The 27,971-nt window shown below is 34.1% G+C and overlaps 1 protein-coding gene across 3 annotated transcripts in view; it reads left to right on the plus strand.

Annotated features, from left to right (window-relative positions):
• The window catches only part of LOC101208785 (serine/threonine-protein kinase ATM), a 64,420-nt gene extending 36,660 nt beyond the window's left edge, over positions 1–27,760 (plus strand). The window contains exons 41-79 of one of the 3 annotated variants that reach the window (XM_011658584.2): positions 811–882; positions 1,667–1,736; positions 2,217–2,334; positions 2,444–2,567; positions 3,447–3,581; positions 4,733–4,843; positions 4,920–4,967; positions 5,071–5,175; positions 5,344–5,430; positions 6,147–6,461; positions 7,463–7,578; positions 9,062–9,128; positions 9,202–9,276; positions 10,368–10,484; positions 11,879–12,043; positions 12,130–12,228; positions 12,377–12,528; positions 12,659–12,860; positions 12,954–13,001; positions 19,812–19,895; positions 20,711–20,794; positions 20,887–20,967; positions 21,154–21,243; positions 21,321–21,383; positions 21,707–21,847; positions 21,938–21,994; positions 22,130–22,189; positions 22,974–23,068; positions 23,185–23,293; positions 23,361–23,450; positions 24,261–24,340; positions 24,417–24,495; positions 25,281–25,327; positions 25,405–25,504; positions 26,068–26,199; positions 26,310–26,444; positions 26,535–26,600; positions 27,011–27,154; positions 27,324–27,760. In XM_011658584.2, coding sequence (XP_011656886.1) covers positions 811–882; positions 1,667–1,736; positions 2,217–2,334; positions 2,444–2,567; positions 3,447–3,581; positions 4,733–4,843; positions 4,920–4,967; positions 5,071–5,175; positions 5,344–5,430; positions 6,147–6,461; positions 7,463–7,578; positions 9,062–9,128; positions 9,202–9,276; positions 10,368–10,484; positions 11,879–12,043; positions 12,130–12,228; positions 12,377–12,528; positions 12,659–12,860; positions 12,954–13,001; positions 19,812–19,895; positions 20,711–20,794; positions 20,887–20,967; positions 21,154–21,243; positions 21,321–21,383; positions 21,707–21,847; positions 21,938–21,994; positions 22,130–22,189; positions 22,974–23,068; positions 23,185–23,293; positions 23,361–23,450; positions 24,261–24,340; positions 24,417–24,495; positions 25,281–25,327; positions 25,405–25,504; positions 26,068–26,199; positions 26,310–26,444; positions 26,535–26,600; positions 27,011–27,154; positions 27,324–27,401 — 4,041 coding nt within the window. In that variant the 3' untranslated portion in view covers positions 27,402–27,760. Of the gene's footprint in view, positions 1–810; positions 883–1,666; positions 1,737–2,216; positions 2,335–2,443; positions 2,568–3,446; positions 3,582–4,732; positions 4,844–4,919; positions 4,968–5,070; positions 5,176–5,343; positions 5,431–6,146; positions 6,462–7,462; positions 7,579–9,061; positions 9,129–9,201; positions 9,277–10,367; positions 10,485–11,878; positions 12,044–12,129; positions 12,229–12,376; positions 12,529–12,658; positions 12,861–12,953; positions 13,002–19,811; positions 19,896–20,710; positions 20,795–20,886; positions 20,968–21,153; positions 21,244–21,320; positions 21,384–21,706; positions 21,848–21,937; positions 21,995–22,129; positions 22,190–22,973; positions 23,069–23,184; positions 23,294–23,360; positions 23,451–24,260; positions 24,341–24,416; positions 24,496–25,280; positions 25,328–25,404; positions 25,505–26,067; positions 26,200–26,309; positions 26,445–26,534; positions 26,601–27,010; positions 27,155–27,323 lie in introns of those variants that run through there. The other 2 variants (XM_031880103.1, XR_004214017.1) reach the window with 2 other exon arrangements.
• Positions 27,761–27,971: the final 211 nt, after the last annotated feature.

Genomic DNA, 27,971 nt, shown 5'->3' on the forward strand with positions numbered 1-27,971 from the left:
CCACTTTGAGATATAACATTGCATTGATTGGATATAGGAGACCATTCTATAAGAGACATAACAAGATTTTCATGAAAGTGGGAGTGTGTGTTTTTTTTTTTTTTTTGGGGGGGGGCGGGGGGGGGGGGGGATGATAGGACAATCATCAATGAATTTATTGAACTGATCCATGTTGGTGGTTCTGTTTGTCAATGGATTTCTCAAATGACCATCCAGAGACTTCTGCAAATATATTCCTCATCATCATCAAAAGAAGAAACAACTTTAAAAAAAAAAATCAAAGTAATAGTTTAAATGATCTAAGAAATAAAAACAGGGAATCTTTTGGGAGAAAATAGTGATATTTATTAAGTGTAAAAATCTAAGATCGTTTCCTTTTTTTTTTTAAAAAAAAAGTAAGAATCTAAAAAAGACCATTTAAATGAATGGAAAAATAAAGTTCCCCTCTGTAATACAAGAATACATAAAGATTAGTAGGATTATTATTATTTAGGTGCCTTTATATATCTATTCTCTTATCTTAGAGACTTGTGTTATTTGATTTGTGGACTAACAAAATTAAAAATTTATTCCTTGAGCTTCGATTTTTTTTTTGTTTGTTTTTGAAATTCGGGGACCTATTAAAATTATAGGGATCTCTTAGACACTTTGAAAGTTCAAGTACAAAATAGATGTAGACCTTAAAATTCAGGACTAAACTTGTAATTTAACATAGTTTTTATTACATCTGTTTTGTGCTTCCTTTTACTCTGAATCATCAGAAACTTTATTCATGTTTAATTAATTTTTTTTCTCACCCTTCTCGACCAGGCGATCCTCTCCACTGAAAAAGGTCAAAGTACTCTACTCAAGTTTGATTCTTATGAGAGATCACTTTTAGAGGCAAGTTTTAATCCTTCTATTCTGATCAATACTTAGTTATGGAATGGTCATAGTTCTCGTTCATAACTGATAGTACTCATTTCTTAAGATTTATTACATATATACTATAGACAAAGCTGAATAGTCTTATAATTACATTACTTATAATGTTTAGAAATAGGAAGTAACTACTGGAGGTTCTTTGTAGTGGTTCCATTCTGTGCCCCATTTCGTAGCATAATGGGGAATGTGGTAAAAATGATTTTATTTAAGAAAAGTGCTCATAGCATTAATTGTACTGCCAATATTCATCTCAAATATGCTGCAGTCTTTCCATGTATGACAGCCAGTTTTAAGTTGACCTCGGCCTAAAAATTTGGAGGCAACACAAATGATTTGGAACTGAAATGTAATGCCTAAAAATTCATCAATTTACCGTAATACTGAAGTTTGAGCATCTTTATGCATTTTTTTGGTGTAAGGATATGTCTGTTTTGCAAAGCTACAGTTTTTCTAATTTTCTTTCTTCACTACTAATTGAAAACATCATTTGTACTCCCTATAATACTGGCTCTTTTGTGACTGAATATCCTTGGATATTTCATTCAATCAATGAAATTCTTTCTTATCCCTAAAAGAAATGTAATGTCGGTGGTTTCAATGCATGACAAGGAAAGGGTACTAACTATTGCTATGGGAAAAAGTTGCTTGATTCTAAAATCTTGGTTTGTTCCATTCAATCCGACTAACAATTTTTAATATGTAGGATATATCTATTATTCATTTCTTTTGTTACATAACTTAGGTTCACTCGAGAGGGCTTAATATTAAGCTGGTGGATGGGTACTTGTTGGACCTTGAAAGCAGATTTAAAGGTATTGATGTCTACTTCTTTAACTGACACTTCTTAACAATGTTAATTCAATCAAATTAAGCATTTGGTTAAATTTCTGTCGTACATAAAAGACATTTAAAGTTATTGTCATTTAGGGTCATGATTTTTTAGATTTTCTTGGCAGATGATGCAAAAGCCTATAGAATGCTAGAATTCACCTCTTATATTTTATTGGTTGCTATTGGTTGGACTGGTCACTAATTGCTGCATAAGACAAAGGTTTATTATACTTCATTCTTGATTGCTGGCGTCTTTTGTGAGTTTTGCATTTTTCATTTTCATATATCAGTACAAAATCAATTCTTACATTTTTCATTTTCATACATAACCAGAAAATCTACAATTATGATCGATGACCATTGGCTCAAGAATAGCTTGCATTAAGCTATTCTGTTTATTGTAATGCACTAACGCTGATAGTCTCCTTGTCTGCGTATAATCAACTTAACTTTTATAACAGCGGAGGCTATTTCAGTGGAAAGTTCCACCGTGTGGGAGACCAATGGTAAAACATTTGAGAGGTGGATTTGTCCGTTAGTGTACTCACTAATTGGACACTCAAATGATGTGATTCTAAGGTTTTTTTTCTCTTTTTTTCATTTTCTTTCTTTTTGAGGGTTTAGGTTTTAGGGTTGTGTTGCCCACTATTCATCAATAAATTTATTGATTCTAATTGTCTGCTTTCAGATTATGTCTAGATATTGTGTTGCTAAAAGCTGAGATTGCCGAGCTGCTTTTACCCACTGTAGTTGTCAATCTAGCTGGAACAAAGGATTTAGATATTGATCTACAAAAGCTAATTTCAGTTCAGGTTTTGTATTGTTTATTTGTCATGAGCTTATTGGTGTTCTATTCTTCAATGTTGCTCTGTTTTGTAGGTTTAATCATACTTAAGTAAATTTACTTTTAATATTTATTACTATGATACTGATTGTTGTTTGTCCTCAGTTTTTGGGATTTATTTTCTTTTTTCACTGTTTGTTTCTTTTTACTATGAGCATTAGACTTGACCCCTGTATAAACTTTCTTTTTGTCAAGTTTTATTGGCTATTTTTAAGGTGCAGCGGCTGCTGGTTTCTTTTTGTAGTTTAGTTGACTCAGTTCCAACAACCGTTTCTGTATTCTTTAGTCTATAGTTCTTGTTCTTTAGTTTTTATTTCAGCTGATTAGTTGGGTAGTTAGGCGGTTAACAAATTTTGTTCCCTATATAAAGGGCCATTTGTTTGTAAAAAGGGAGAATCCGTTTGACTAAAAATTCTTTCATCCAAGCTGTATCCATCCAGTGAATCAACAATTTCACTTAATCAGAGGAGAGTTTTAGTGGTGCCCAGTGCCATCATACTCCTTGTTAATAGTATCTTTAATTACTGAATATTTCTTAAACCACAAAAGTCTTACTTTATAGAAAAAATATGAAAAAAATGAAGCACTTTATTCAGAATAGACCATAGGTTGTACTTTTAGGGAATAATCCCAACTCCAGTTATAGTGTTTTCAGTTCATCTTGTTTTAATTTGAATCTCTATTAGTTACATAGTTTGATTTTATTTATTTACTTTTCTTAACCTAAAATGGAATGAAATTGGTTCAGTATTTGTTGGAAGAGAACAGTTGATGTATTGGGCTTACTTAACCTTGCAATGATACTAGGTTCTTTGCGTCAGTTTTGTTACCTATGGTTAATTTGCAGGTGCAAGAACACATATTTGTAGAATCAAACAAGTTGATCAAGTCAATTCAAGTACTTTTGAATACCCTCAATGAACTTCGGCTATATCATGTCATGGAGCGATCTTTTGTATCTTTGAGGAAAGATAATTCTAAGGTTAATTATACTATATTAAAATTCTACTAGTACATCGATGGTATGTTAGATGAGATACTACCTCATAATTTATTTGATGCTGTTTATCAATCCTTGATGGATGGAACAGAAAATGTTGCTGCCGATTTTTATCTACATGAATTGTTTATCATGATTTATACCTAGAAATACATGAGACATCGACTGTTTTTTTTTTTTTCCCTGTTGAAGAGTGACTCTGATGCCATTTCACAATTGAAAAGTGCAGTGAGGAATTGGGTCTAAGGTTGACTAAAAATAATGTTTTCTTGCTAGCCTTCAGAAGTAGTTTATTTGTACATTCATCTATCATCTCATTGTTGTTGGGATTTTTGGATGATAAATGCTGGTCTGACAACCACCTACAAACAAATTCCCAAGAGAAAAGTATAAGCAATACTTTTGTTTGCCTCATTCCTTAGGAAAGTGGAATTCATTCTCTTTCAAAGCACTCATTTGTTCCATAAATAGAGACAATCTATGGTAAGAAAGGTAGTTAAAAGTTTGCAATAGGATACTTTTTTGGGATAAATACAGACAATCTATGGTAAGAAAGGTAGTTTGCAATAGGATACTTTAGATGGACCTCAAACATCACTATAAATTAAATTAAAAGTTTTGGATGAATACAAGGATTTTAATAAATTACTCTGTATAATTGTTCATTTTTTTAATACTCATAACTAATTATTCAATTAAAATTATCGTTAGATTTTTATACTTAATTTTTTTTCAATATTTTGAATTTTTTATTAATTAATCTATTAAAATTATATAATGTTTTTATGATTAGTTCTTTAAACGAAATAGAAACAAAATGTCATCTTGGGTATCTCAATAATCTTATTCCCAAGCATGCTTTATTCTTCGGTATCGGTGGAATCTTAAACCAAATGGCCCTAGCGGGTGTTTATGTTCTCACGATGAGACACAAAAACATTTGCTATAAAATTAATAATGATTATTGGTATATAAACGGTTTGACATAACGAACTTGGATCTTTGATGTGGTTATTGTGAGTCTTAATTTTTTCTGTATTCATTATTTTATTCTGTTCATTGAACAGTATTTTTAAACATTTTGTCCCACTAACATTATTTCTAAAGCTAATAGAACATATTTGCTCCTTCAGCCTTCTAAGGGATCAAGTAAGAGTTCTAGATCCCGTTCCACCTCTGTTAATTGTAGAGATCCAGTGGCTGCATCTAATTCTTCTGTGATGCCACCAGTCTCCTGGGACAAAGTATGATTCACTTGTCATGTGTAAAAATAAGAATTAGCTATTGCTTAAATATCTGACAAGCTATATGTTTTTGCAGGTTTATTGGCTTTCTATTGACTACCTTATTGTTGCTAAAGCTGCAATTGTTAGTGATTTCGGCATTTTTCTCATTGTCTAAAAAAAACAACCTTTAACGTTAAGTGTTTGGTATTCATGTCAGTTTTTCATTAATTCAGTATCTTTTGTAGTATTCTGGTTCATACTTTACATCTGTCATGTACGTTGAGCATTGGTGTGAAGAGCATTTTGGATGCCTTTCCCTGGGGACCCCAGATTTTTCTTACGTGGAAACAGTAAGTTGTGTGCAAAAAGTGCATTTGTAAATAGTAGAGAGATCTACAACTTTTTACTAATTATGTAATCAGTAAATGTGGGGAGGCTCTAGAAACATTTGAAATTGCCAGTTCCCACAATGTTTATCTGTTATTCTTATTGCTCTCTCTGCTTCTTTCATGCATCAGATGCCACGTCATATTGAAATACTTGTCTCAGCAGTCACTCAAATTAATGAACCCGACAGCTTGTATGGAATTATACGTTCTCACAAGGTGAGCTAGTATGTGCTTGCTAGTAGCTTGAGTGTATCTTAGAGAGGTAGTTTTATTCTAAATGGTATAATATTTTAAAGCGTTGATAGAATTAAGTTCACTATATCCCACAGCGTTAAAATCAATAGGTGATTCAACATAGCATCAAAGATGGTGTACTAATATTGATTTTTACTTGTTGGGTCTTTTACAAATTTTCTACCTCACAAATGAGTGATTGTGTTAGAACGTCGCTATAATTATAAATTTTCAAACCTATTAGCTTAAGCTTTAAAGTCAATTAGTGATTTAACATAATACTTCAAGCAACTACAAACCATCATAGGTTGGTCTAGTGGTAAAAATGAGTCATAGTCTCAATAACTAAATAAGAGGTCATGAGTTCAATTTATGGTTGCCACCTACCTAGGAATTATCTTACGAGTTTCTTTGACTCCTAATGTTGTAAGGTCAAGTGGGTTGTCCCATGAGATCAGTTGAGGTACGAGTAAGTTGGCTTGGATACTCACAAACATTTTTAAAAAAATATAACTGCTTGTATCTACTAGTTGCAAGAGGTTTAACATACTGATGTCTATTTCATTTTCTCCCCCACTCAGTAAGCCATAGAAAAGTTGGCTGTTCAATCCCATATGAATTAACAGACGTAGATTCAAACAGTTTGGAAAAGTTTGCTCATTTCTTTTTATCTGCATGTACGTTGGTGACTGTTGAAGTTGTCGTCACAAATCATCACCTTTGAGCACGAGGGAAATTGGAGTAAGGCCCTTGAATACTATGACTTGCGAGTACGATCAGATTCCCTGGTTCAAGAGAATGGTGTTGTTAAAAACATTTATATGGATAAGCAACCACAACGTCATCAGTCAATTTCTGCCTTGGAAGATGCCTCAGGACACTGGAAACCTTACAAAGGGGTTATTAGATCTCTGCAGAAAATTGGTTGTGCACACGTTCTGGATTTATATTGCCAGGGTTTAACATTCCGGGATGACCATGTTCAGCATGATTTAGAGTTCATGGAACTGCAGGTTTATCTTCCAACCTTCCAAGGGTGTTTTGTTGTGTTGTAACCAAAGATTAAAATATTGATATGGCTAACATAATTTCAATTTAAACCCCAAACTTAAAATTGTATCAATTTAAAACCTGAACTTTTTTAAATGCTTCACTTTACTCCCCTGATGTTTAAATTGATATAATTATTAGTTTAAAGTTTAAATTGATCAACCTTCAAAAGATTAGGGGTGTAAACTGAAAATTTTCCAAAAATATGTTTTTACTTTCAAACTAAGTTATAGATCTTATTATATCTTATTTATGCCTTAGTTATTTGCTGTAGTTATATTATATTTATTGTGGTATGATTTTTTTCCTTTAAGTTTTAGGTTTTCCTTCTATCTAAGATTGACCATTGTTTTAATGTAAAGTAAAGAATGAATTATTCAATACTATTCCAACTTTACCAACATTATTAGTAATTAGATTCTGATGCAGTAATTGCAAAGCTAGAAATCTTTATGTATAATGCCTCTTTTTTTGTGATGTCTTATTAATGAAAATGAGAAGCCTTTTTATAGGCTAGAGATTACAAGAGTTGTTAAACTAACTTGGGGTTGAGTTAGTTTAACTTGGAGTTGAGTTAGTTATAACTAACTCAAGATACAAAATTGGTAATTCAAATAACTAATCCTAAACTTTAAAAATGGTAATTCAAACCCCTCCTCTAGGATAAAACTCAAGAAACATCAAGAAGGGAGATGTTCTACATCAGATTCATATTGGTATTAATAATGGCATTTTGTGTTTTATGCTGAGTTACAAAATATGTCGAAGATATCGATTAATCCATAATATTGATGGGAATCCTTCAATTTACTAATATAACAAGGGATGTGATATTCCTTGGTTATAACTCTGTGTTTGTCATACTCTATGAGATTTTATATTATAACCTTGATTCATTGTTTACTGTGTCCATAATTGTATAATTTTTTATCAAGCTGAATATTGTGTGATTGTATGGGCACAGTATGAAGCTGCCTGGCGTGCAGGAAACTGGGATTTTTCTTTGCTATATGCAGGACCTGATTCTGGTTCATCAAGTTATCAGACCAAGAATATTCATTTCAACGAAAACCTGCATAGGTATTTGATGCAAAAACCAAAGTTTCTAATCCAGCAACCCATTTTTCAGTCTCTATCATTAGGCATTTTTATCATTTGAGATCCCAAGACATCAATCTACTTCAAATTTTTAATAGAACTCTGCAACAACTTGTGCCAATGATGTCAGTGGAGCACAGAAGTTGAGAATTTCTCACTAAAATTTGAATTTAACCAATATCAACTTCGAAGTTATGGGGCTATCAGCCAAACTGAAGAGAGTCCATGAAATAACGTCCTAGAATTAGTATCCTATCCCTCAGGCCTTTACATATTTACATAATATGTTGGCTTAGGACTGGATGATATCTAGCTTTTATTCTCTGTGATACAGGATTCAAGTTTCTGCTCTGTCAAGTCTTGTTTTGTGTTAGTGTGCAACCGAGCTAGAAGACTTCCCTGACCACCCAACTTCAATCTATGTTTTATGTATTAGAGTGGATCAAATCATTCCTTTCTACAATTTTAACACATGTTTTCTTTTTGAAGAGTAGACAAGCTTTTTTATTATTAATAAACTCAATGTACAAGAGAGCTATACAATGAGAATAATTGGGAAGCCAAAAAAAAGGGAGAGAGAGAGATAGATAGATAGAGATAGGATCAGTAAGTGCACCCGAACATCTCAACTAGATTGACACCCCATAGCACCTTCGTCATATCCAAAATACAAAGAAAAGACCAAAGTACAAGAACAATACTAAGGTCATGAAAAGGTCAAAGTAAACCTAACGGCAGAAATACATATAAAACCCATCCATACTACAAAAGCACTAATTTTGAACTGGAAATCGGGGGAAACTACATTGAAACTCATCCCCGATGAAGGCGGTCCAATTGAGGGAAATGTCTTGAATGGAGTAATCTTTGGAATTTTGCATTTGAAGAACACCAAGCTGTTGCGTTTCTTTTAGAAATCTCTACGATCTCAACTCAATTCCTTTTTTTTATCATGGAAGATGCGTTGGTTAACGTTCAAACCAAATCTCAGCTAGAATCGCTTTTATCAAACTAGCCCAAATTAGAAAAGGTTTTTTTTTTATAAATAAGCCCCCCTCAGTAATTGACGCACATTGGCGCTAAACGAACCATCAAAGACCCAAACTGATTTGAGCATAGAAAATATGCTAAACCAACAATTTGATGAGAAGGGACAGAGAATGAATAAGTGAATTAATAGCTCACTGTTTTCCAAACAAAGGGGGCACACTGAAGGCAGCAAACACGTGAAAGCTTCCTTTGCATAGTCTTGGAACAGTTTAGAGAACCCACTGCCATAATGTTATACTAACCCAAATTCTACATGCACTTCTGACTTCCCACAACCCAAACATTGTCTAATAAACCCACTTGATAAATCCAATCAAAGATTTACTAGAAGGATGGTAAATTATACCTAGTAGTAGTGCTATTATTTTGTATTTCACAATGACAACTTTTCTGGGTTCTGCATGCTGAATATTAGTTGTTTGCGGGCATTGCAAGAAGGAGACTTCGATGAATTTTATAAGAAGTTCAAAGATTCAAAGCGGGTAATATTTGTCTCCTCTTTCCGCATTGACTGAGATCAGAATTGTTTGTGTACTCACTCGTAATTTATTGTAGGAGTTAGTGTGGTCCATAACTCATGCAAGTGAAGAAAGCACCGAATATATATATTCAACTATAATTAAGCTTCAGGTGCGTAACTTATGTCTTGCTTTATTTGTTAAATGACCCATGAAGGTGAGTCCATGCCCAGGACCGTGAGAACAAAGATTTTCTTGGATCGAGTGTTTGATCCTCACTAGATATTAGATTTGAAGTTTGAACTATTCTCCATCATGATTTATAGCACATTGAATGGATTCCTGATTTTTTAATTTGCGCACATTGGTTCATGTGATTTGGGCTGATTTTGTTTAGGCACCAGTCAACCCACTTGATTGGTTTCATAAATTTAGTTCTATCAATACTTTAGTACTCAGTTTAGTGCTTCCCTTCACTTTGTGAAAGGCAAATGAAAATCATTATTAATTTAGGGTTCATTTTTAGTTTGGCTTTTGGGATTAATTTCAATTTGATTCCTATGATTCCAAAAGGTTTTATTTGATTCCTATACTTTGATCAAATCTTACAAATTATTCTTGCGGTTGCCAAATTGAATATGTGACTAATTTTCTATTTATATGATTAACAAGTTTGTGTTTTCTTTGGGTAAGTAGAGGTAGAACAAAATGTGGGGAGGATTGGTTTTTACTTTTCTTTGGTTGGTAGAAGGCATTATTCCTGCCATTTCATCCAATATTTGCTATCTTTGAGTTATCTCTATGTATGTCTACTTATGGGTCTCAATTACAATTATTAATCACCTTATCAACCGGAGATCTTAGGTGAAGGATGTCAAACAGGCCTTCAGTCCCTTTTCCAGAGGATTGCTTTTGACTAATATTGTATCTCAACAATAAACAGAAATGAAAAGCTTGATATAGTCTTTTTATTTGTATTTGTATTTATTTGTACTTCTTTTGGTTTTGTTTTGCTTTTTGGACATTACTCCTTTATTTTGGTTTTTAGCTTGTTTGGATATGATGAGGGTGCTATGGAGTGTCAACCTTGTTGAGATGCTTAGGTGCACCTCCTGATCCATGGTTACATGCTTATTGTATAATTCTCTTGTACTATGAGCTTTTGTCTCAATGTTATTATATTCATAAAGAGACCGTCTCCTTTTAGAAAAAACAGAAATGAAAAGCAAAAGATTTTGTCCCATTTTCTGTCTGCCTATGCAGATTTTTTATCATCTTGGCCTGGCTTGGGGATTACGTTGGGCGGATTCTGAATATTCAACTTTTTTCAATGGGAATCCAAAAGTGTTATCAGATCATGTGATTCCCACAATGGACCAGGTAATCACTCAATCTGAGTGGGCATTCTTTGTTTATAATATATATGTTAATATGTGCAATTGTTCTTTGTATATTCTTATCTATAATACGATTGGGTACATTCCCAATTTCGGGTACACTTTTATTACTTTCAGGTTGATGTGATGTTGCTTAAATTTATTAAATTATGAGTATGATGTGACATTGCTTTATAAAAAAAATATAAATGTTTTTTTTTTTTATTTTAAGCAAAAGTAATAAAATAATTAAAAACTTGAATAACAAAAACATTAGAATATAAAATAAGAAACACAAAAAACTGTTAAACATTTTGAAAAACCAAAACAAAACTCTTACCTTCTCTATCCTTCATCCTTGTCTCCATTATCTCCTTTTATCCCAATCCTTGAATACTATTTATAATGTTCCGGCAGTGTTTCTTTTCCGCTCGACTCAAAGATGAATTGTAAATTTGTACTTGGTGCCCACAATGTTGATCTATTAGGGTTTTTACATAAATCCATTCTCATGCTATTTTTTTCATAATAAAGTGAGGTTCCCTTTGATAATGGTTATTGGTTACACGTAAGATCATATGTTTTTCATCTGTTTTCGTATGTGTTTTTCATCTGTTTTTCATCACTTTTGTTGATAAACAAAAAGAGAATTTTATTGAGAAAAACTTCAGTGTTTCATTTAAGAAAAATGGAGCACAATCCTGCTCATTCAACCCTAAAGAAGAAAGAAAATACACTGTTTGCCAGCAATATTCTGTTCAAGTTTCAAAGAGAATTCATTTCATATAATTGTTTGAAATTCTTTATTTTTTACCATTTGAAAGTCCCAAAGATTCACCATGATGGTACAGTTACTGTCACTATTTTTTCAAAGATCACAATGAGAGTGACGGGCCTCTAGCTCAATTTCAAAAGTTGACAGTTTATTTCATGCAAAGTAGGTAAATGAACAATGAAGAAATATATTCCTTCTTCCTTTCCTTTTTGAGTTTGTTTTGTGCCCATGGGCCCAAAGTTGTGTCTAGATTAAGGAGACAAAATGCGTATGTACTGAGGGGTTGTTCCTGCTCCTTGTGCATTAACTGGACTGTTAACCTCTATTTTATTCATATAAAAAACGCCATTGCCTGACATAATTGTGTCTTAAATCACCATTTAACCTAAAAGCTTAAGTTGGTGGATGATGGTAAATTTAATTATATATCATCTTACATTATAGTGCTTCAATGTTTGTTTACCTGATAAACATATATAAGGATTGCTTCTTTATATGTATAACTTTTTATTTTTTATTTTATATAATTTTAATTTAATTTAATTTTTTCTGCGTTTCAAGATACCTGTACACCTATCAGAAATTGAGGATTGTTGTTTAACATAGTCTAACTGTTGATCTAGTTATCTTTGCTGAATTCTGATTGGAGCTGCATTCTGAAAAGTACTCAGCTACATATGGATTTATTAGAACCCTTTATAGCATTTCGTCGAGTTCTACTTCAGGTTTTGAGAAGTAAGGAATGTATGGTGGAACATCTTTTGCAATCTGCTTCCACCCTTCGCAAGGTGATACAATACCATCTAGAAGCTGCATTCAATTTTCTTTTCTCCCTCTTTTTTCCTTTTTTGATTTATAGTTTTATAATTTTCAGGGATCCAGATATTCTCAAGCAGCTGCCGCTTTGCATGAGTTTAAGTCTCTCTCTCTTCAGGAAGCAGAAGAGAACACGCCATTGTATTGGCTTGGAAGGGTACGTGACCTTTGTTCCTCTTCAATGTTGTTGAACTTGGCAGTATCCAATATTCTGTTCATTCATGCCAAGATACTAAAGTCAGGGCGGTTTTCTTTTCACGGGATACAAAAGAAATACTAAACAATTCCCTTGTTTGCGCTAGCAGCTCGAAGAAGCAAAGCTGTTGCGTGCCCAAGGTCGGCACTCAATGGCAATTAGCCTTGCAGAACATGTTTCTCAATACTTCCAATCCAGTGAGGAAACTTCAGATGTATTACGCTTGGTTGGGAAGTGGCTAGCTGAAACTAGATCGAGCAAGTAATATATTCTTTCCATGAATTAAGGAGGTTACATCTTTCTATTATTTTGGTGATAAAAAACCAGAGAAACCTTTTGTACCAGTATCGTCATTTAACTGTAAGCTCATTCTGTGTGTCGTCAAGTACAGTTCAAGAACTATTTTGGAGAAGTACCTAAAACCAGCCGTATCTCTTGCTGAGGGTCAGGAGTTCCTTAATAAGAAATCACTTGAGAGACAGAGCCAAACTAATTTTCATCTTGCACATTATGCTGATGCGTTGTTTAGGAGTTATGAGGAAAGACTCAGCTCTAATGAATGGCAAGCAGCAATGCATTTGAGGAAGCATAAGGTAGTGACTGAAGTATAATATGGAATTGAACATAAACGGAGTTTTTAATGTACTATTATTTATCATTTTTACCAACATCTTATGGCCTTGCAGACAATGGAGTTGGAAGCACTCATTAGACGACTAAAAAGTTCAACAAAGGTTCGTCTGTCCTTTTTCTCATTCTTGTAACTATTGGGCCACTATATTACTTGGCTTGGGTTTTTAGGACTTGCTCTCTAATGTGTATACATATTTTTTGTCTTATTTTGTCATTTCACTTATATGCATTCGGTACCAACCATGTTAAATCATCTTTAGAAGTCTGATAATGATTGTTGTTGTTATTATTATTATTATTATTATTATTATTATTATTTATTTTTTTTGTGAAATCTTGTGAAAATTGATAATGTTAGACCAGAATATTAGCAAACTTCACATTGATTCTGTACATTAGAGCTCAATATATGAGTACACATGGAAGCCCTGAACTTAGTTAAATGACAATGAAGGATAAAAGAGTAATAAGCTTCTATATTGACATATATGCTCTAACAACTAACTGCAAGATGCTTATCTATTTGCATAGATATATTACCTTTCGTTGGTTTTTTCAGTCAATGTTTTTTTTTTTTCTGAAATGGAGACAAAACTTCTTTATTAATAGAACTCTAAGTACAAGAGATTTATACAAAGAAAGCAATAAAGAAGATGTAAGCAGGGGAGTCCTAGGAATCAAGAGGCGCACCTGGACATCTTAACTAGGTTAACACCCTTGCAGTGCCAAGCATTATATCCCAAAGAAAAACATCAATGCAAACAAACCAACAGAAGAACAACATAGTAACATTCAGCCTATTACAAGAGACCAGAAAAACTGGAAAACATGACCAGAAAATGCAGAAAAAACCCAAAAATGCAATCTCAAAATTAAAATTTAAGCAAGGCCAAATCTTTAAGGCTTCAAGGCTTCAGAGTGTGAAAACTGCAATGCATAGAAATTGATGCAGCAATGGTTAGGCTTCATTAAGATAGGCATTCCAGTTGAGGTAATATCTAGAATGGAATAATTAGCGAACTCTTTTTTTTAAGTAACTCCAAGCTTCAGCATTAAGATCTACTGCACGCATATTTCTGCCCTTTGTCTTGCTTTATCATGGAAGATAGGTTGATTTCGCTCGAACTATAATTCTGTTAGTAAAGCTTTTGACAAACTTTCCCATATAATGTGAGATTTTTTGGTAAAATCAGACCCGATAGCAGTTGAACCACACTAGCGCTTAGAGACGATCAAAAGTCCAAACTAAATTGAACACGGAGAAAATCCTTTCCCTGCCAAAGGAAGAGAGGGACAAAACAAGAAAATGTGATAAAGGGTCTCACTAGCCTTCAAGCAAAGAGGACAGATCGAGAGAGAGAGAGAGAGACATTTATTGGGGGATTTCTTTTGCAAAATTTCTGAACTATTGAGGGACCTAAAGACCATAATCCAGATCAAAATATTAATTCTTCAAGGGCTGCCAGATTTCCCGATTGCTGAAAAAAGACATTTATCCATCGGGGAGGCAGTAGGTGAGCTAAAAGAGACTTAACGGAAAACCGTCCATGGGGGTCAATGGACCATGATCTAAAGCCATTGGAATTAATCACTTTTTCAGTTGAGAGGAGGGATAAACGTGATTGAAAGTCCAAACTAAATTGAACACGGAGAAAATCCTTTCCCTGCCAAAGGAAGAGAGGGACAAAACAAGAAAATGTGATAAAGGGTCTCACTAGCCTTCAAGCAAAGAGGACAGATCGAGAGAGAGAGAGAGACATTTATTGGGGGATTTCTTTTGCAAAATTTCTGAACTATTGAGGGACCTAAAGACCATAATCCAGATCAAAATATTAATTCTTCAAGGGCTGCCAGATTTCCCGATTGCTGAAAAAAGACATTTATCCATCGGGGAGGCAGTAGGTGAGCTAAAAGAGACTTAACGGAAAACCGTCCATGGGGGTCAATGGACCATGATCTAAAGCCATTGGAATTAATCACTTTTTCAGTTGAGAGGAGGGATAAACGTGATTGAAATTCTGCGATTTCTTCATCTTTCAAGTTTCTTCTGAAGGCCAATGACCAAGATGAAGTATCATGGTCCCAATGTGCTACTACTGAACCGGAGGGCAAAAGAGCAATTCTATGGAGTCTAGAAAACTGCTCCTTGATGGCATGTTACCCACCCAAGAATCTGACCAAAAACCAATTCTAAGACCGTTACCAAGATTAAAGGAGGCTAAAGAGTCAACGAACCTTCAAACTCTAGCAATGTTGACCCAAGGGCTTCTTAGGCTGTTACCGGACTTCTTTTGAGTGAACCAATCAAAAACCTCCTTACCATGGATGCTTCTAATTATTATCCTCCAAAGAGCTGACTCTTTTTTCGAGTAGCTCCAATCCCATTTAGTGAGCAAAGCAGTGTTATGAATTTTAATTCCTCCTAGGCTGAGACCCCCATCTTTTAGAGGAGATGAAACCTCGTTCCAATTAACAAGGTGATCGATTTTGCTACTGGCATGACCTTCCCAAAAGAAGTTCTGCATAATTCTCTCCAAGGAGGCAGCCACACTTTCAGTTATTGAAAATAAAGATAGGTAATAAGTGGGAAAACTAACCAAAACTGAGCTTGCACAAGGTATGTCTTCCACCTATCTAATTTCTTGTGAATTCAACCAATGACTGGTTGCCAAAACACCTTTTTTCGAGGGTAGCCTCCCAAAGGGAGACCTAAATATAAGTTCGGCAACTTTTCTGCCTTGCACCCCTAGTCTAGTATATTTGCTGTTTGAATCAAATCATCCTCTTCCACATTAACACCACTTATGGCTTCCTTAAGCTTAAAAAGCATCTTCACATTATACTTGCAAAATAGAAGAGTGTCATCGGCAAATTGAAGCAAAGAGAGGTGGATCATGTCTTTGCCAACAAGGAAACTTTCAAATTGACCGCTGCTATGAAGCTTGCTTATGATTTCTCCTAGAACCTCACTCACTAAGAGAAATAGGAAGGGGGAGGGGGGTCCCCTTGGGATACCTCGAGATGCTGCAATTCGGCCTCTTGGCTTACCGTTAATGAATACTGAAAATTTTGGACTTCTTATGTAGCCCATTATCCATGAAATCCCCGTGGTGCTGAATTTTTTAAAAGAGAATATCTTTTCTAGAAAAATCAAAGGCTTTTTCAAGATCAAGTTTCAAAATCCAGCCTTTTTTCCATTTTGCCCAGTAGTCTTCCACGGCCTCGTTAGCAATTAATATAGGGTCAAGAATCTGCCTACCTTGATAAAAGCACTTTGGGAAGGACTTATAATTGCATCCATAATTTGTTTCAAACATTCGGAGAGAACTTTTGAAACTATCTTGTATGTTAAGGTAGCAAGGCTGATTGGGAAGAAATCCTTGACTAGAGTCGCATTCTCTTTTTTTTGCACTAAACAAATGAAATTTTCTTGAATGCAAGTGTTTAATCTTCCATTTATGTGGAAATCATCCATTAAGGATTTGAAAGTATCCTTGAAAATAGACCAGTGTTTGAGTAGGAACTCCGCTGTGAATCCATCCGGGCTCGGAGCTTTATTGCTGCCAAGTGCCTTTAAAGTTTTAAAAATTTCCTCCACTAAAAATTGAGCAACAAGAGGTACATTCTGAATTGAGGAGAAACAAGGCCAAACACTTTAATAGGAATGAATCTGTCCCCTCGAAATTCTTTTATAAGTGTGTTGAAGAAATCTAGCACAAGCCTTTCAATATGGCGGAACGAAATGATACAATCCCATTATCATCTTTTAATTCTTTTTTTTTTTGAAACAGAAACAAGACTCTTTATTAATGATAATGAGACTAAAGCATAAAGTACAAGAAAATTATACTAAGAGCAAAAAGAACTGAAGGAAAAAAACAAGCTAAAACTAGAACAAAGACTATACTCAGGAAACATAAAAATGAAATGTAAAAAAGAATTCGAGCAGAAAATAACAAGCTAATCAAAGCCACTCAAAGACAATACATTAGTAGAAAAAGCTAAATACAAAGCAAAATTTAAACTCTCTCAAAATTAACCCACTCGAAACTAAAATTTTGCACACCCAAATCTTCAAGATGAACAGAAAAGAGACAACAAAGAAGATGCAACCAGCCATGACAAAACTGTCTTGCCAATGTAAACCAATGCCTAGTGGAACTCGAATCAGTCTACTAGTCCACAAAATCTTTTCAGCACTGCCTTCAACATATTACTCCAGTTGTCAAAGAGATTCCTTCTTTTATTTGCATTTAAGATGCGGTGGAAGAAACCCATGTTCTCATCACCCAAAGACAACCAAAACCAATTAAGTTTGCTTTTTTGGATGCAGTTGTGCTCTTCACTTTGGTAAATACTGAACAATTCAGCTTGCAGAGCTGTTCTAGTACCCAACTCCTCTTCATTTAGCCCAATCATTTCTGCCACAAAATCATATTTTTTTAATTTCAATAACAAACTTTTTTCTCTTTCTTTTACCTATACCATGCTTTTCCTGCCATTTTAACTGATCTCAACTGCTCGTGTAAACTGAAACCGGCCCAACCATCGAAGTTTGATCTATAAATTGTTTCAATAATAATCTGATTACATTCATTGGACTGCAACCAGCTGTTACAAAACCAAAAAGTAGAGGGGTCCCAAAGAAAAGTTCCAGCCTCCAACATCAAAGGAAAGTGATCCGAGAAAATACGTTCTTTGCGTGACACCCGAGAATTTTCCAAAAGAACATCCCACTCCTGATTAATGAAGAATCTGTCCAATAATGATCTGGAAGGAGAAATACCTTCTCTAGACCAAGTGAACCATCCATTTTGCAGTGGAATTTCTATGAGATTAACAATATCAATGAACTTATTGAACAATGACATTCCTTTAGTGCTCCTACTGAAGGGAAATCTTTCATGGACCCAACCAGTAATATTAAAATCCCCACCTACACACCAAGCCCCACTTGAACAAGCATCTAAGGAAGACAATTCTAGCCAAACCAATTTCCTTTCTCTGTATCCACAAGGAGCATAGACATTTGTAATCCAGCATACCTTTTTGCACAAGGTGAGGCATTTGATAGACAGAGAGAACCTTCTTTTAATAACTTCAGTTATCGAGATCTTGCTACTGTCCCACATGGTAAGAATTCCCTAGAAGACCTGACAGATACCACAAATTCCCCGCCAATATCCTTGGAGCTCCACAGTGATTTTATGAAAACCGAATTCAAACTTTCTTAGACTCTTGAATCATGACCGCATCTGGACTACAATTTATGGTGAACTTTTTGAGTGCTGCACGTTTGGAGGAATCATTTAAGCCCCTAGTGTTCCATGAGACAATCTTCATTATGGCTGAGAGAATGAAAGGGATGGCTGCACTTCTAAATTAGGCCAGAATAATTCAACAATCACTGTCAATAGACAGCAATTCTTTAGGCAAATCTAGTGGATATTTATTTGGGGGAAAGCCCTCATTAAACAAAACACTTAAATCCGCCCCTTCAATTTCTGTGTCTAATTTAGGATCAACTTCACTGAATTCAGCTGATTCTTCACTACTAACACTGAGAGAAATTTCAAGCTGGTCTTTAGGAGTAAAATCAACTTTGCAAGGGAGCCTTACCTGTATTTTAGAGCTGTAAACTTCCAAAAGATCTGGGTTATTGATAGAAACTGAGTGCTTGATGGTGTTGTTCAGAAAAGAGTCCAAAGGGGGAATTTTAAGGTTGCAAATCCCATTTAATTCAGATTTTAGAAGGGCAGTCCACACATTGTTGAAGGAGGTTTGCTTGCAGATATAATGCTCAAGTATTTTTGGAATATGAGAAGAATTACTCTTTGACACTCTTGGAACGATTGGAAATACCGAATTCTGAAGAAAATTGGCCCCTGCACTAACAGAAAGTGAAGAATAAGGATCTGAAACATTCTGAAACTTTTTTTGTAATGAATCTGCTGAGCAGCATCCGAATTACTTGGGCAAAAATAGTTATTACTCAAAGAGTTATTGAAGTGGGCTCTTTTTCCTTTATTCCCATCATTTAATGATTCACAAAAGGGCTCTTCAGTTACAGGAATATTAAAACCAGGATCATTAAAAGCGGACCCCACTGCCTTTTTGCAACAGTCTGACTTGGGTTCAGCAAAATAAAAAAATGGGGCCTGTTCAGTCACCCGCACATTCAATTCGTCTTCAACCTGACTGCCAGCCACTGTCTTCGTTTCTGGTGCCGGTGGGATGGTCGGAAAATTCTTCAGAATTTCTAATTGATTTCTGCTTCTAGGGAGAGTTGCAAACATGGATTTCGGGATTTTGTGGACTAATGGAAAGGAGGAGGAATCAATGTCTTCATCAAGCATGACTTCTCTTACTCTCAAACAATCAAGAGAGTTATTAAAATCATCTTGAAAGTTGGGGGCTTTGAGGGGACTAGTAGGATTTATTCAGTAAATGTTATGATATAACACTGATATAGTGTTTCTATTTTATTGATACCTTCAACAGAATTATAATATAAAAGCAGTAAAAGAAAAGTAAAAGAACCCTAACTCTCTGCCCTTCCTCTCTTTCAAGGAATGTTGCAGCCCTAATTCTTCACCAAATTCTTCATGCCCTTCTTCCCTCCCCAACTTCCTATCTATAATCCACTAACTACCAACAAATCTGATTACCTTTATACCCTCTAGGTATCTAACATGTTAGTGGTGAATATTTGTGTCAGCTGTAATAATCTATTGTTCATTTTATCCTTATATTCTTCTTTTATTTCTTGTACCGGGGTGTACCCCTAGAATAAGTTGGTTTCTTTCCTTTTTCTTTCTTTTTTTTTTATTTATACTACAGGAATACAAATATGATGTTCCTTTCAAAGTTAGACCTTTATATAACAATATTGTATCCGTACTTTGATATAGGGCGAGAAGACTGACTTTACAGTGAAAATACAAGAATTACAAAAGCAACTTTCCATGGACAGGGAAGAGGCTGACAAATTGCAGGTATTTTGACATTTTGCATTCGAAATTTATCCTAATTAAGCTTCCCTTCATACTTTACGTTCACTATGTGATTTGATTGTATGAAATATTGGAATTTTCTAATATAAACATAACCTTGTTCCATAACTTACTGCAGGTATGATGTTTTGTGTTTTTTTTCCATTTTCGAAGCATGGACGAGATCATGATGTTTTAGCTGATATCTCACTCATTATGTTAGTGAAGAGGCTTGTTTCCGTATAAAAAAACTAATAATTCAGTATAGTTAGACATGAAATAAATTAATTACTCGAAAAATCATTGTTGTTGTTCTCTTTATATATCCATTGACATGTATATACTATATACATTCATAGGCATGTATGTAAAGATTTTAGAATTTAGACAGTTTTTGGCAATTATTTTTTTGTTTCTCTTTCTGGAGGAATCTATGTTTATCTAATTTACTGATAATTGTTTTATCTTTTTGTAATGTTTTTTTAATATTTAATGATAAGAACTCTTTGTGGTCAATGAGCGTGTTAGACTAGGTGTAGGTTAAGCCTTAAGCAGTAGTCCATGCTTCACGTCTTCATGTTTCTATGGAACTTCTGGCTTTTTTGTTTTTCTATGCCGTTGGAATTTCTGTTATTTAGGAACATTTCTTAAATATTCATTGTCACTACTTCTCTTTGACTCCATTGTCTGTATTGTGTATCTCGTCTAGAATATAAAAACTATATTGCACATATCAAAATATATTAATATATTTGTTACCATCTCAAAAGATAGACAACTCCCACAAAGTCTTTTTTTTCCCCTGCAATTTGTGTCAGGATGACCGAGACAATTTTCTCAACCTAGCATTAGAAGGATATAAACGATGCTTGGAGGTTGGTGACAAATATGACGTGAGAGTGGTATGTACTACTTCCACAGTTCTCAATTCAAGACAAAATCAATAGGTTAACCAAGGTTTTCTTTCATCATCAATTTGACATACTGACTCCAGGTGTTTCGACTAGTTTCATTGTGGTTCAGCCTTTCTTCTAGGCCAAATGTCATAAACAACATGCTGAGCACCATTGCTGAGGTATATCGATAAATCTTTGGTTAGATGCATTATTACAGTTCACTACTCAATTCTCACAGTTTTTTATATGAAACATAAGCTGCAAGTAGTTAAAACAGTTTTTCCTGTCATCTTGACAATTTAATTCATATGTCATATCCCAAGAAAAGAAAGGACTGTGTTTAATAAAATTAGAACATCCTGTAGGTTCAGTCGTACAAGTTTATACCTCTGGTTTACCAAATTGCTTCAAGAATGGGCTGCGCAAAGGATGGTCAAGGGCCAAACAATTTTCAGGTTCTTGAGGGAGTGGTTAAGTCTCTTTTGGCAATCGTTGTTTGGGTTTATTCTGAAAAGACCTTCAAATTTTGCAGGTAGCCTTGGTTTCTCTCGTGAAAAAAATGGCAATAGACCATCCATACCACACTATATTTCAGGTATTTGATTCAATTTTTACTACCTATGTTTTTCACATTGCTTTCTAGTGGGAAAAATACAGAAAAGAAGAACAAACAAATTATTGAAAGCAATAAAACACAAAACATGGAAATCTGAGTACTAGGAGAAAAACCACAATATTTTTGTTTGTATCGTTTTCAAATAAAATACAATAAGAGGGAGAATAAATAGAATAGTACAAAGAGATAAAAGAAAAAAAAAAAAGGAAAAACATGTTTGTGGCAAATTAGGGAAAATTTCCCAATGGGCTAAGTCCATTAACTCTAACACAAACAAAAACATTTCCCTCTAATTTTTGCAGCTTCTTGCCCTGGCAAACGGTGATCGTGTCAAAGATAAACAACGCAGCAGAAACTCATTTATTGTGGATATGGACAAAAAATTTGCTGCAGAGTATCTATTAGAGGAATTGTCATCCAACCATGGTGCTTTGATTAGACAAGTATGTCTTAAAACTGTAACTTTTTCTTCAGTATATGGTTCTGCTTGAAACTTGATGCGCATATTTATATAAATTAAGCTATTAACATAGGTCAAGCAAATGGTAGAAATCTATATCAAGCTTGCAGAACTGGAGACAAGGAGAGAGGTATGTCACGAAAATTTGGACTATGCTTCTTTCCGCCTTGGGTTAAGAAGTCCTACTTGGTTCTCTTTTTGATATTTATCTACGACCTTCTGTGAAGAAACAGTAATGATTTACTTGACTTAATTGCAAAAGCAGGATACTAATAAAAGGATGATGCTTCCAAGAGAACTGCGTAGTCTTCAGCCATTGGAACTTGTGGGTGCTTCTTTCTCCATTTCTTAGGCTCGTAGGTTGATAGGTTAATGCACGTAGTTTATTTGTTTCTTTGATCCTGACAGTAATCTAATTACCTTTTCTGGAAATCAGGGGATTTTTCTTTGTGGTTTAGCTGGTAAAATTTTATCTATATGTAGACCTTTAGGCCTCGTGTCAACTAAGGTCCTGACACCTTGCCTATTCACTATACATTTGTCTGCATACATAGATATGCATATCTTAATTTCCATTGAATTATCTGTTTTAGTTTCTCCATTGTATTGTACCCTTGCAATTAATCCTAGGCTGGGAAGTTTGGTAACATGATAATAAATATTGTTTCTAATTTTCTACGTTTAATTTTGAATGAAGAATTATTAAGTACCAATTCTTTCCTTTGAGGCTTTAATGATACATCCCACCCTATGTGATAGCATCAAAACTAAAATTTTATACGTAATTTTTTTATCTTATATTCTTGAAATACAGAAGAGTTGACTAATGAAATAATGTTCTCATTTTTGTAGAACTGGAAAAATGCAAAACATTTCTTTTTGTATATAGGTTAAAGCTCGTAGTCATGTTTTCCTAATAGCCTTTCTATACATGGCATTTTAGTACACCCTTCTCAAACCTCACATCTTCAAGTTTATATGTTTTCTAGTTGACATTGTATATAGGTCATATCTTCTAGTTGAGTTATGTTCGATTGACAATTCTAATACTCTCTATTCTTTGTAGTAAAAACTATGAACTCGTTTTTCACCTTGTATTTGTTCATTAGGTACCTGTAGTGACGGCTACCTTTCCAGTTGACCGAAGTTGTCAATATCAGGAAGGCTCCTTCCCGTATTTCAAAGGCTTAGGTGATACAGTAAGGTACTTGATTGTTATTCTGTTTTACAGACTTTCTTAATGAATTTTGATTTGGAAGTTCTTTGTGTTATCTGGAAAAAATCATCGAGTGATTTTTAAAATTAATAACAATTATGCAGGATTATGAATGGCATAAACGCTCCAAAAGTTATTGAATGTGAAGGTTCTGACGGCCACAGATACCGACAACTTGCAAAATCAGGAAATGATGATTTGCGACAAGATGCTGTAAGATTTCAGTGATGAAATGATGGTACCATTGGAATCCCTAAGTAAGACCTTTTATCATTTGCAGGTTATGGAACAATTTTTTGGATTAGTCAACACCTTTCTCCAAAACTATCAGGATGCAAAAAGGCGGAGATTAGGAATACGGACGTACAAGGTGATTTAAGCATATATGGTTATTTGTTATTTATGGTTTTCCATCTAACTCTTTATAATCTAACTTCTAACCAAAAGCTAGTTGGAATGGACAGTTTTTGGTTAGTTGGTTCTGTATAAATGGACGGATTGGATCTTGTTATTTGACTAATGAATTCTTATTATAATCTTGGATAATTGATACATCACATGGCGTAGTTCTAAAACTTGTCTTCAAGAGCATTGGACATTTTACCCTAATTACAAAATAAACTCTCAATCTCAACTTTCTTTTCTGGAATAATTACCTTTTTCAAATTGGTTTCAAAAATTATAAAATAGCTATATTAGATCACCAACTCAACCCAAAAATTTAAGCTGGTGGTTAAAGACAAAGTTAATTATCACTTAAACTTCCCCTCACTTGTGAGCTTGAAATATCTCGAAAAATCCAAAAAGTGAAAATCAACTTTAATTGAGAAGTAAACAACAATGCATGAGTTTGAGTACAAAACCTCCCTAAGCCACCGGCTCTAATACCATCTTGAATCACCAACTTAACCCAAAAGCTTAAGTTAATAGGTAAAGCCAAATTTAATTATATATCACTAACTAGTTATTTATGATATTTATTTAGTGTTTTATCAAGTTCATCTTGCTTCACGCAAGCGGCGTTTTCTGGTCTCCTTAGATTGTGCCTGCGCTTCGAAAATACTAATAGCAAATTGATCTTGCAAAATTTTGAACATTTAAAATAATCCAATAATGTTTTTATATTTGATAAAATGGATTTGTCTTTTACTTTGGTGCATATTGATTTTATATCTCTTAGGTCGTTCCCTTTACTCCAAGTGCTGGTGTTCTTGAATGGGTTGATGGAACTATTCCTCTTGGAGAATATCTTATAGGAAGGTTAGTAAATTTCAGTGGTTTTTGTTCCTCCGTGGGATTGGTTCTGTTAGTATTAAAGCCTCCAAATAAATCCCAGCACCAGAAATGGAGGAGCGCATGGTCGCTACGGAATAGGAGATTGGTCATTTCTTGAATGCAGAGATTACATCGCAAAAGTATGTACCCTATACTTAGTTTCTTTATTTATGCCATTATGTCATAGCACTTATCTCATTATCTCTTTAATATATTCATTTTGTCACATCTTCCTCTTTTATAATATTCAATTGACTAAAGAACTTTCAGATGAAATTTCATTTTTTCATTGCACAAGTGTCAGAATCTGACACGGATAAATGTCCATCAATGTTTATCATAATCAGTCTATAATAATAGACAATGACATTTTGCTATATTTTGAAAATATTTTCACCAATTGTTATTTAAAACTATTATTCTATCTTTTAGGGACATTTTAAATATATCAAAATGAATCAAAATATTTACAAAATATAAACATGGTAGACACTAATAGAAGTCTATCAGAATCTGAAATTTTGGTATATTTTATAAATATTTTCAGCCGTTTTTGTCATTTACAATAATTTTTCTATTATGTTCTATTAGGATAAAGAGAACAAGAATATTAAAAATAATTGAATCAGTGTTTTCGTCCCATTTTAAAAGATATCATCTCAAAATTATCCACAGTAAATTTAAAACGTAATCATTTCCAATTTTCCATAAATGATTTAAATTTTTCCTTCTGCATTTTTTTTTTCTTTTTCATTCCTTTTTGTGTGTATGTGTATTTTGTTCTTATTTTCTTTTGGAGTAATTAGCGATTTTTACTTGGATCAAACATATTCATGTCTGAGCTTTAGGATTTTCATATGGATGTTTGTATATAGACGATTATCTAGTCTATTTCTATTCTAAAAGTGATTCCGCATTCTATTAGGAGAAGGACAAGCGTAAAGCATTCCAAGAAGTTTCTGAGAATTTCAGGTTTCCTTTCTTTCTTGGACTATGAGCCATAGATTTTGCAGTTTATCCAATATTTGAAACTGATAGAACTCGTACAGGCCCGTCATGCATTACTTTTTCTTGGAGAGATTCTTACAACCAGCTGATTGGTTTGAGAAGAGGCTTGCCTACACTCGTAGTGTGGCTGCTAGTTCAATGGTGAGCTTTCGCCGTAACATTGCTAAGTTTAACTTAATTTCAAGATAAATGGAATACCCTTATTCTAGTATGTATGCAGCTAGGTTTTTGTTATATAAAAGAACGCCTCATTATAAAGGAAAAGAAAAAAAAAATTAAGATAATATGGTTATTGAATATTGACAACCAATATTTACAATTATTTTAAAATCCAAATTCTTAGTTTATCTGTTTTTCTTTTTCTTTTTCCTTTTCTTTTTTTTTTTTTTTTTTTTTTTTCTTTTTTTTTTTTTTTTTTTTGTGACCATTTAGAACTATTTGAAAGCTAACTTCAACCAAATTGGGTTTGAATGTTTTGATTTAAATTTAACCAGAACAAGTGGATCATGGATGTAATTACCAAACAGGAAAATGGACCTACCCAAAATAGATAAGACTACCATACTTCTATTGTTGCAAATTATAGGGAGGAAATCTAGTTACAAAATTGTATTTGATATTTGATTGGAAACGATGTTCCTCTGTAGTCGGTCGAAAAATAATTTGGTTGCAAAACTGAAGAACAGAAAAATTCAATGGTTCAGGTTGGTTATATTGTTGGCTTAGGAGATCGACATTCCATGAATATTCTAATCGATCAAGCTACAGCCGAGGTCGTTCACATTGATCTGGGAGTTGCCTTTGAACAAGGCTTGATGCTTAAGACACCTGAGCGAGTATGTTATGCTACTAAAATCTATCCCACTTTTTCTTGCCTTTGTACTGTCACAACTGACATATACCATGATCTTCATTCTTCATTTGTTGCTTCAATCAATTATCTTAGGTTCCGTTTAGACTTACGAGGGATGTGATTGACGGTATGGGTGTTGCTGGGGTGGAAGGGGTTTTCAGAAGATGTTGCGAGGAAACTCTCTCTGTTATGCGGACAAATAAAGAGGCGCTGCTAACCATTGTTGAAGTATTTATTCATTTTTCCGAAGAAAAAAAAACACATTAATTTTGAACAGTCTTTTTTCCCCTCTATACATCCAAAATGAATTCTGTGCAGGTTTTCATCCATGATCCCCTTTACAAATGGGCTTTATCCCCTCTTAAGGCATTGCAGCGTCAAAAGGTAGTACATGAATTCCTTAGACCGTAGGGTACTATAGTAGAATGTAAAAGGCGGTAGGAAGCATAGGCTGAAAACATTATACAGATCCTTGGTATGATTCAGTATAGCTAAACGTAATACTAACCACATAAACAAAAATTCTGAAAATTATTTCTTTAACCTCACTCCTATTGTCATTTGTAGGATTGAGTTATAGAATAATTTTGTGTCTTCAATGCTTTTAAGGTCACAACAGCAAAAGTATTAATAGTTTCATATGGTCACGACTCAGGCTCCATCAGTCATGCCATAGTAGGAAGGCATTTGGATCTTGTAAATGCAAAGGAACAAAGTCTTTGATCCTTTCTACTTCTCGTGAATGTGCTTTCTTGTACAGAATATTACAAATACTTACCTGTATATATTGATAGGAAACCGATGATGACTTGGAAACTAGTCTCGAAGGCTCAGAAGATGAATATGAAGGGAATAAGGATGCTGCACGTGCACTGTTGCGAGTCAAACAAAAACTAGATGGATATGAAGATGGCGAAATGAGAAGTGTCCATGGACAGGTAACTTCATATCTGTCTTCATCAACAATGCATGAACATTGGCATAGTTTCTTCACATTCTAAGTTCATTTATTATAATATGTTGAGGATATTGCATTGTTTTAATTTGCTTCTATGTCTTCTGAGACGATAGTTGTAAGTAACTTTGATCCCTCCACCAAAACAACAGGTACAACAGCTGATACAGGATGCTATCGACCCAGATCGTTTGTGTCACATGTTTCCTGGCTGGGGAGCATGGTTGTGATTATCTTATTTACATATCGAAATCCCCAATTGAGCCACCCTATATCTTGTACAGGCGGATCTTTCTTCTTGCTCTGTTTGTATATTTCACATGTACATTCTCTCCCACCCCAAAATGAAATATGATGTCAATAACCTTCTTTAGTGGTCGTCAACAATCTTTTCTCAAGAAATTTATTTCAAATACTGAGATCTTTTCTGGATGTTGATTTTTTATATTTAGGAACTTTTAATCAAGAAGTAGGACAGTCTAAACCAACTCAACTTGACTAATGGTTGATGGAGGTTTAATACCAAGGAAATGTTCATAAACTCTTACCATCATCATATGTTAAAACTTCCTAATTCTCATTGTTTTTACATCATTTTGCCTACTTTTTAGTTTCTGCATTGAATTTTTTTTATTTATCGCTAGATCAATATGAATTTAACTTTTTTTTGTAGACTAATGCAAACATAGCTCAAAAATAAAAGAGAATATTCACTTGTTTTTCTCCAAGATTGTCTTTTACAGCTATTCTTAAACAAACTAAGATCGTTTTAGCTTTCATTTCATTTTCATGAGGTACAA

The sequence above is a fragment of the Cucumis sativus genome, chromosome 1, assembly GCF_000004075.3.
Source record: "Cucumis sativus cultivar 9930 chromosome 1, Cucumber_9930_V3, whole genome shotgun sequence".
NCBI classification, from domain to species: Eukaryota; Viridiplantae; Streptophyta; class Magnoliopsida; order Cucurbitales; family Cucurbitaceae; genus Cucumis; species Cucumis sativus.